The sequence below is a fragment of the Zeus faber genome (genome assembly GCF_960531495.2).
Source record: "Zeus faber genome assembly, chromosome: 1".
In the NCBI taxonomy this organism is placed as follows: Eukaryota; Metazoa; Chordata; class Actinopteri; order Zeiformes; family Zeidae; genus Zeus; species Zeus faber.
This window is the reverse complement of record NC_137193.1, coordinates 16,598,047-16,606,621: the sequence shown is the minus strand read 5'-3', so window position 1 is coordinate 16,606,621 and position 8,575 is coordinate 16,598,047. Positions and strand designations below refer to the sequence as shown.

Here is an 8,575-nt window from a genome sequence, read left to right as displayed (position 1 = left end):
CATCCTATATGTAACGTTAGACAAGGACATTCTCTCCTCTCTTTAAAAAAAATAAGATTAGGGTCAGTCATGTGTGACATTCAGTGGGAAGAAAACACCACCACCGCCACCCCTACTTCCACGAAACATTATCTGTGTAACACAAAGAGACCACCATCCAGGAATGTTTTTTGGATATCGTCTCACACCAAAACAGATGCGCAAGAGCACCACGAAAGACACTGGAAAGTCATTTTCCAGGAAAGCAGCTGAAGCTGACGGGTGGCAGGAGCATTCTCATCAATGATCGATGGGATGCTACCAGCAATTTTCTTGTACGTTGAGTCAGGAGGGAAGAGTTATTTGTCCGTAAATATGGCTGATAGAAATCAGTCTGCTGCTGCGCGGTTCAGGCAAGGCCGGGCACATACTTCAACGCTGGAATTTTATCAGACGCATATTTACCACCATTTCATGTGAACCGGCGATGACAGATAGGCCAGGAATTCCTGTGATCATTAAGCGATCGTGAAGTGAGATTTATGGTAGCTTTTCCTTTTTTTCTCTCTCAAGTTTAAGTATTTTAGAATGGTATTGAAAAATTATTTGAATATGGAATACCCCAATTGTAGAAAAAAAAACCCCACCTGGATTCTTGTCAAATAGACTCAATAAACACAAGTATTGTTGATTTTACTTTTTATAGGGTTTCATAGGATTTAGTTATCATGAGGAAATATGCACATTTAATGTTTCTCTTAACATACTCCAACGGCACATTTATCACAATATTATTTCAATACAGAAACATAGGTCAAATGAATAATAATGACATGGACAGGCATTGTGCACTAAAATAATAGCCATCCATTGAATTAGTGTGTCCATACACACACACACACACACACACACACACGCACGCGGCGCACGTTTATTTGGAAAGCAACCGGGTTATAAATGTGTAAAATGAAGAAAACCCACTAACAAAAAAGTATCTGAGCCCTTGAATAAGATGTGCTCCTTAAGACCATTATAAGCATCGACACTGCTCTGTAGCTCTGTGGAGGAAGCAGCGTAGACGACCTTAAGATAGAATAAGTCTCAACCACGATTTTCCCACCGTAGCTCAGTGACGACATCTGGTGGCCACGAGCGAGAATAACTTCTCAACGTCTACCTTTTCCGTTTTCCCGTTTAAAAGAACAAATCCACTGATGCACCCGTTTCTCTATCTCAAAAGAAAAAGCTGCCGTATAAAAATATCTTCCCTCAAACCGGCTGGTACTCGCAAGGAGAGTAAAGCTCCTTGCTCCTCTGCGATTCAGCGATTGTGCCACCCATTGCGCCTCAAGGAGAACTCTCAAAAGAGAAACTCCACATTTAGAATGGACACGTCTTGCACACCATAGCCAGAGTTTCATTTATTCTTTTAAACATAGATGCATGTCTCGTAGTGGTGCAATTATGATCCAGGGTTGGATTATTAATTGGGGGTTTGTTTTTTTTCCCCCCTCTGTCTGCGATAACGAGAATACACTGAACCGCGATCCCAGACTCTAGATACTAACCGAACTGAACATGTCATTTATCAATACACCCCTTATATCTAAAACAAAGATGATGCATATGTGTGTTTACTCACTAAACCTCGATAAAAGACGGTTATTAAAAACGTGTGCTAACTAGCTTTGCGACCTTAGGTCAGTCATAGGGAGCCAAGCGGCATAATATTGGATATTTAAAATGATGCTCCGGCAAATCCCTCCCGACACCCCTGTAAACTTATCAGGCCCCATAATCCGCCATGTGATTCACGCGATCCTCATCATGAGGACAGCAGCTAATCGGGGGATTATCTGGTGTCCTAATGATAGAAAGCCACGGAACGCATCTCTGTAAATAATGCCTGGGATGGAGTCTCCCTGCGTCAATTTGAAGACAGTAATCTGCGAATCACGGCCGCCTACTAGAGCCATTCCCTCCGTCCGTTTGTGTCCCGGCGTCCGTGGTCGCGGAGCAGAGCGCTCGGACCCTTACTCCGCCTGCTGCCGGAGGATCCTCTTCTCCTCCTCTACGAAGCTCTTGTCGGAGGTGGCCTGTCCCAGGTCCCTCTTCCTCTTCTCCTTCTGCTGGAAGGTCTCCACCCGCCGCTTCTTGGCGGAGCCGGAACCTTTGTCGTCGTCATCGTCGTCGTCTGGACACCAGAGAGGAGGCAAAACAAGAGTCTCACATCAGAATGTCACCCGAGTAAGGCCTCGTCCACGCTCAGCGATTTTTTTTCCCCCCCAATCATGAACGACAATGAGCAGAGCACATTTGACGACTGAAATTTGGACGGAATTTTGTGGCACTCCAGCACTCTATTATATTTTTGACAACAAAAAAAAAAAAACATTTCTGCCATACAGCTCGCTTTCATGGTTGTTTGGGCAGTGAAAAATTGCAGCGCTGACATTATACACTAATTAGACCCTCATGAGTCGCCGCAATCCCACAAGTGGCTCCTCCATTTCTGAGTTCCACACTCTCCCGCTTGCTAAATTACTCTGGCTTCACCGTCGTCCGGTCGCATAATCTCATTGGCTGCTGAAAATTGCCGTTGTAATTTGAGGCTTTGACGCTCACATGCCAAAGGATTTTGGAAAGACTAACCCCGAGAAAATAAAACATGTTTGATGAATTGATGACCTGGTTGTAGACAGATTTGACACGCATGCGCGCGCACGCACACGCGCACACACACACACACACACACACACACACACACACACACACACACACACACACACACACACACACACACACACACACACACACACACACACACACACACACACACACACACACACACACACACACGATTCTACAGAGGGACTACCCTGGACTACCCTGACTCAACCCCATCTGAAATCATTGTCAAATCCGCCTTGATTTGTGGCCCTAGCTTTATTTGCAACTAGGTGATTGTCTTTTTGTATATAAATAAACATTGGATCCAACACATTGTAATGATTATTAGGGGGCAGATAATGACAAAGTAGCAGACTGTCCATTTTGTGGTTCATTGAAATCTATGACACAGAAGTAATAGCAGGGTGCAGCGATACAAAGAGTTCCCGTGAACCTTTTCTATACTTCAATGCAGCTGAACGCAAGGGCCCAGAGCCGCTTCATCTCTCAGATAATGGAGGCTTGATTTGAGGTTTTGAGCATCGTTGGCATTTGCAATTTTTGCAAAGACTGCAAATTGCCTCAGTGTGTTAATTCAGGTAGCTTTGAAACCAAAATAGTGTCTGGACAAAGCCAAAACAATGTCATCCTGCTTACAGAAACATACACCCATTTCCCACTGCACCAAAAACCCGGTAACACCCGCTAACTTCCGAAATTTGTCGTCAGTGGGAAAGGAAAAACCGGGTGCCAGTCCCGGGTGAAATGACCTGGCAATAGACACAGGTTTTAATCGGCTCCACCTCCCATCGGCTCTCATGTGAACAGGACACCCCGGTCGACCTGCAGATTTTGGCCCCTTTACCTGCGCGATGCGACACGCGTTGAAATTCCAGACGCTGGCCCATTAATAAACAGGAATATCTGTGTGTCATTCCACCATTTCCTATCCCATTTACAATCCAAAATCAAAATTGGAAGTTATTGACTTTTTTTCCCCACACGGGGGACCGTGAAATGTTGTGCGTGTGGGGATCTCTGCGGTGGGAGCACAGCGGAGAACCCCCCGCGCTCCGAACCACTCTGGCATCGCCCGAAGCCGGTCCCCGCCGCCGAAAGAGCGTGGAGTATCCATGCTGCCAGTGCTGCACGCTGCTTCTACTGCAGTAGTTGGGTCGTTCATGAATGAACAGCTTCTTTTGAACGGCTCAAAATACCATTTCCCCCCCTCCAAGTTTTACAGTTTAATGTCGTTGTTTGTTTAAGTTGCTGTCTCCTCCGCTGTTTTGTTCCCAATCACACTGGCACCACGACACGGCCCTTTTCCGACGTGTTTGTGACGTCGAATGTGACGCACCAAAAGAACAAAAACGGCATTTCTCCTGGCAATGGGAAAGGTGTTACTTGCATATTTTGGTGTGAAAACGGTAATATTCTGTCAATTCTAACGGCACACAAGCCCTACATCTTTCTTATTTATTTTTATACCGAGAAAGACCAAATGCAAATGAAGCATTTTGACTAGGGGTGTAAAAATTTCTTTTTAAATGTGTAGTTTAATTAACTTTTCAGCTAATGCAGGATAGCAATAGTCTAGAGACATAAACTTAAGTTCTTTTTCCAATCCATATCCCATCTGTTACTGCCCCAACTACCTCATTTCCGACAGTGTTTTTCTGTCAGTGTGATAAGGAAAGGGGTGGGGGTCCTGCGGCTCAGACCTGAGTCGGAGGGCTGCTCCTCTGTGGGCAGGAAACGAGCGTTGCCCGTGTGGTTCTGCGGTGCATCGTCTCCGTTGTCCTCATAGACGTTGGACCACTTTATGGCCATGTCCATGCCCGGGGGAGCTCCCTTCTTCTTCTCTGGCTCGCTGGTGTAACTCTGCGGCGGGGGAACCGCGTTGGTCTTCCACGGCTTGAACTCCCGGGCAGGCTGCGTGGACCACAATGAAGAATAATCAAAACAGCAGGTAAACCCCCCACCCCATAATACAAGAGAAGAAGAAGAAATACATGCTCTCCCTCTCTCTCTCACAGAGACCAGGGTGTCTTCACATCAGGTATATTAAAGTTACATTTAATTTAAGACCTTTTTAGACAACTCATTTATCTCCACTGCAGGTAAGTATAAAGGTAACCACTATATAATTTGGTGCCGGGCAGCGGTAAGGTAGATTGTGAACTAGATTATTCTGTAAACTGTTATTCTACGTTTTATTAGGATCAGATATTGATGGCGGACTGTAATAAAATAATATACAATCCTTTTCACGACGACAAGTGTGAATCTGTTAATACAGAGGTGTAGGTATACTTTTTACTGTTACTCTTCTTTCTGTTTTTACTGCTTAACTTCTTCAGGGTTTATACCGCATACATTTTGTGGGTTTAGTTTCCATTATCCTGCCTTTTGTCTTTTCTTTTTTTTTTTTTGTGTATAGTCAACTGAGTTTTTATTGTATATTTATTGTATTTCACCCTTTACCCCAGATACTGCCTTTCTTTCTTTTTATTTATTTTTTTCTTTTAATGTTTGTTGTTATTACTGCCTGTTGTTTTGATGTGAGCTGCTAGGACACTGCAACCCCCCCCCCGGGTACCAATACGGTATATTGTTCAATTTCTCTCTTTAGGTAGGTATGGAGATAAGTACGAAGTGGGTTGGATGATGGGTTCATCTAGAATAGCCAGATCTCATTAATTCAAATCGAACGCTTTAACATTTAAGGCCTGATATTTGTATGAATACGATTTTAGGCTGTTGTAAAGGACAAGAGCTTGCTACTGTAACTCATGTTATTCCGTTGTGTTCGAGCCAAACGTCGAAACGCTAAGTGTAAACACACCTCCTCCGGAGCTTTCACCGTCCGACTCTCCCAGTCTATTTGCTTGTTCAGGGGATTATACAGAAACGCGGGCTTGGACACGGATCTGAACAGGTCGTCGGGCTTCGGGAGCGGAGCTCCGCCGGCCGCCCGCTTGGCGCCGGCCCCTCGCTGGGGAGACCCGCCGCCGCCGCCGCCGCTTCCCGGGGCGCCCGCCGGCGCCTTCTTCACGCCGTCGCGGTCGTCACCGGAGTCGCTGCTGTCGCTCAGATCGTCGTAGGTCGAAAAGAAATGGAAGGAGTCCGACTTCTTCTCATCCGTCATTATGGCTCAGGTTGGCTCGTGTGGAACACGATTCCCATTTATAGTAAATAACCCGTTGCCGTGCGCAGGCAGAGCCGCTGAGCCTACTCCATTTTGAACACAACAGTCGTAAAGCGACGGTTTGCGACAGCGCCGTAAATCTATTAAAGCCCGGAGCGAATAAACACTGAAAATCAATTTGATTCATTTCGAAATCCTCCACGAAAACATTCTGGTTTCTGTGTTTTAGATGATAAAAGATTATATATTATCACCCCGTGACGTTTTACATATTTCGTAATAACCATTTTTATCGGCGAAGGTGCATTTTCATCTCATATTATATATATGTTTTTTAATTAAAACGCATTATTTCAAGATGCTAAATTATTTAGGCAATTCCCCGACTCGTGTCTTATTTAATAAGACAGTTTCTTGACCAAGTCTGACGTCTATAGACGAGGAATCGCACCACAGTAATGACACTTACAACCACAGGCCAAATTGCAGTGGGTTTCATGCTGCGTGGCAAATTTGTGAATTTTCCACACCACTCAGCTGCAGGGCAGGATCACATGGACAGATGGCACCAGGCAGATATCTTATTCAACAAGAGAGAAATGTGAATGAATGACGCCAACACACACGCAGCCACACGTGACAATACAAACCATGATGTGGTGCATGGAAGATAAATGTTTGTCACAAATAACGACTTTATTGTTTAAGTGGTGGCATTCAATGGCAGAACATAAAGGTACCGCCCACTATTTTCGGATAATGCCCAGGTGTTTGCCAACATTACAACAGTTGACAACACTTCACACTGAGTGCAACGACAACAACAAAGCGGAAGTGCGTTCATTCCTCGGGAGAGTCGTACTCCGCACGCAGTTCATCCCACGGGCCGCTCGGGGGAGGATCCGACTGCCACATGTGGTTACGCATTCGGTGTAAAGTGCGCTTAACAGGTGGGGCAGTTACTGCATAGTATTACTAGACAAGTACAGTCAGGGTGCGCATATGAACTAAATAGGTAAATATGAACTTTATTAATATGAATAACTTTTAAGTTAAATATGAGGGAGAAGTATAAAATGTCTGTTGCGGTGTGGATTAAGCCGTTGTGTAGCGCGCAGGACCGGGACAGGAGCGGAACGGGGAGGACCCGCTGGGGAAGTCGGAGAGGAAGACAGGGGTATGGGCTGGTGTGGCGTCGGGCGAGGCCCGCCTTTTCCTGCGGTCGCTCTTGCGGTAGTGGAAGTCGAAGGGGGGACGCAGCGCCAGGGGGCCGCCCTCCACCTCCTCCTCGGAGGAGGAGAACTCCGACCGCGGCGGCTGCCGGCCGCCCGCGCCCATCTCCTCGGAGGATTCGCTGGAAGACGAGGCGGCGGGATCGAACGGGCTGGCCAGAATAGAGGGGTCGAAGGGGACAGGGTCCAGGGGGGCGGGATCGAACGGGCTGGCCAGAATAGAGGGGTCGAAGGGGACAGGGTCCAGGGGGGCGGGGTCAAACGGCGCATGGACATCCGGAAGAACGTCGATGGGGGGCGGCGGCGGCGGGGGATCTGACGGGAGGGGCCAAGTATCCTTCTTCGGGTCGGGGGTCGGGGGCGGCGGCGTGAGGACGGCGGGGGCGGGTGTCAGGTCATGACCCTGAGGTCGCACCGGTCTGAGGTGATCCACATTCTAGTAATGGAGGGAGGACAAAAGATGGATAGGTAGATGAATGGATAGATAGACAGACAGACAGATAGATAGATAGATAGATAGATAGATAGATAGATAGATAGATAGATAGATAGATAGATAGATAGATAGATAGACAGATAATTAGATAGAGTTAGTTGTACACCATAAAATATTGCAGGATAATGGAAAATGAACCTGAGCGTTTTAATTACCTGTAATTTGAACATCTCACAAGAGACTTGAACTTCGGGGCTGATCTCCATGTCGCCGTGTACAGATCCAGCACAAAACCCAGCAGTCTGAGAGGACAGCAGAGGAGAGGAAAGGAAAGGAGAGGAAAGGAAAGGAAAGGAGAGGAGAGGAGAGGGTAGGAAAGGAAAGGAGAGGAAAGGAAAGGAAAGGAGAGGGGAGGAGAAGAGAAGAAAGGAAAGGAAAGGAGAAGAGAGGAGAGGAAAGGAAAGGAAAGGAGAGGAGAGGAGAGGAGAGGAGAGGAGAGGAGAGGAGAGATAAGGAAAGGAGAGGAGAGGAGAGGAAAGGAGAGGAGAGGAGAGGAGAAGAGAGGAGAGGAAAGGAGAGGAGAGGAGAGGAGAGGAAAGGAAGGAGAGGAGAGGAGAGGAGAGGAGAGGAGAGGAAAGATAAGGAAAGGAGAGGAGAGGAGAGGAAAGGAAAGGAAAGGAGAGGAGAGGAGAGGAGAGGAGAGGAGAGGACAGGAAAGGAGAGGAAAGATAAGGAAAGGAGATGAGAGGAGAGGAGAGGAGAGGAAAGGAGAGGAGAGGAAATTAAAGGAAAATAAAATTCTCAGAAACAGTGTATTTCATATTCTTGGGATGTGAGAAAAAAACACAGATAATGTGCAGTAGTGTTTTCTGTAGTGTGATAATGTAGTGTGTCCCAAATCAACACCTTTTACAATCTAATTTGGAAAACACGACTGTTTAATGCTGTAATGTGTACTGTAGTAATTATATACAATACATATAATAATATACCATACTAAACTGTACCTCGGTATCAGAGTTGATCGTCAGCCGCTGGCACGTCCCTCTTTCTGTCAATCCCTCTGGACAATCCTGCACCGTGTACTCCACAAAGATGGCCTTCGCCGGT

General features: G+C 46.4%; 2 protein-coding genes across 2 annotated transcripts in view; both read right to left on the bottom strand.

Annotated features, from left to right (window-relative positions):
• Positions 1–672: 672 nt before the first annotated feature.
• Positions 673–5,890, bottom strand: cUnh1orf52 (chromosome Un C1orf52 homolog). Its single transcript, XM_080001143.1, has 3 exons — positions 5,495–5,890; positions 4,371–4,581; positions 673–2,173 (listed from the first exon to the last, which is right to left on the bottom strand). The coding sequence occupies exons 1-3, from the start codon at positions 5,795–5,797 to the stop codon at positions 2,013–2,015; spliced, it is 675 nt and encodes a 224-aa protein (XP_079857269.1). The 5' UTR covers positions 5,798–5,890; the 3' UTR covers positions 673–2,012.
• Positions 5,891–6,510: 620 nt separating this feature from the next.
• Positions 6,511–8,575, bottom strand: part of LOC307242734 (alpha-2-HS-glycoprotein) — a 5,402-nt gene continuing 3,337 nt past the window's right edge. Inside the window, exons 5-7 of the mRNA XM_080017292.1 lie at positions 8,473–8,575; positions 7,681–7,767; positions 6,511–7,465 (exon numbers count right to left, since the gene is read on the bottom strand). The exon at positions 8,473–8,575 is cut by the window's right edge and continues 5 nt beyond it. Coding sequence (XP_079873418.1) covers positions 6,893–7,465; positions 7,681–7,767; positions 8,473–8,575 — 763 coding nt within the window. The 3' untranslated portion in view covers positions 6,511–6,892. The remainder of the gene's footprint in view (positions 7,466–7,680; positions 7,768–8,472) is intronic.

Excerpts from the sequence above, each read along its gene's own strand:
- cUnh1orf52 (XM_080001143.1), bottom strand. The coding sequence starts at position 5,797 with ATGACGGATGAGAAGAAGTCGGACTCCTTCCATTTCTTTTCGACCTAC. Across the intron at positions 4,582-5,494 it reads CGGTGAAAGCTCCGGAGGAG|CCTGCCCGGGAGTTCAAGCC; the intron begins GTGTGTTTACAC and ends TGGTCCACGCAG. Across the intron at positions 2,174-4,370 it reads GGAGCAGCCCTCCGACTCAG|ACGACGACGATGACGACGAC; the intron begins GTCTGAGCCGCA and ends TCTGGTGTCCAG.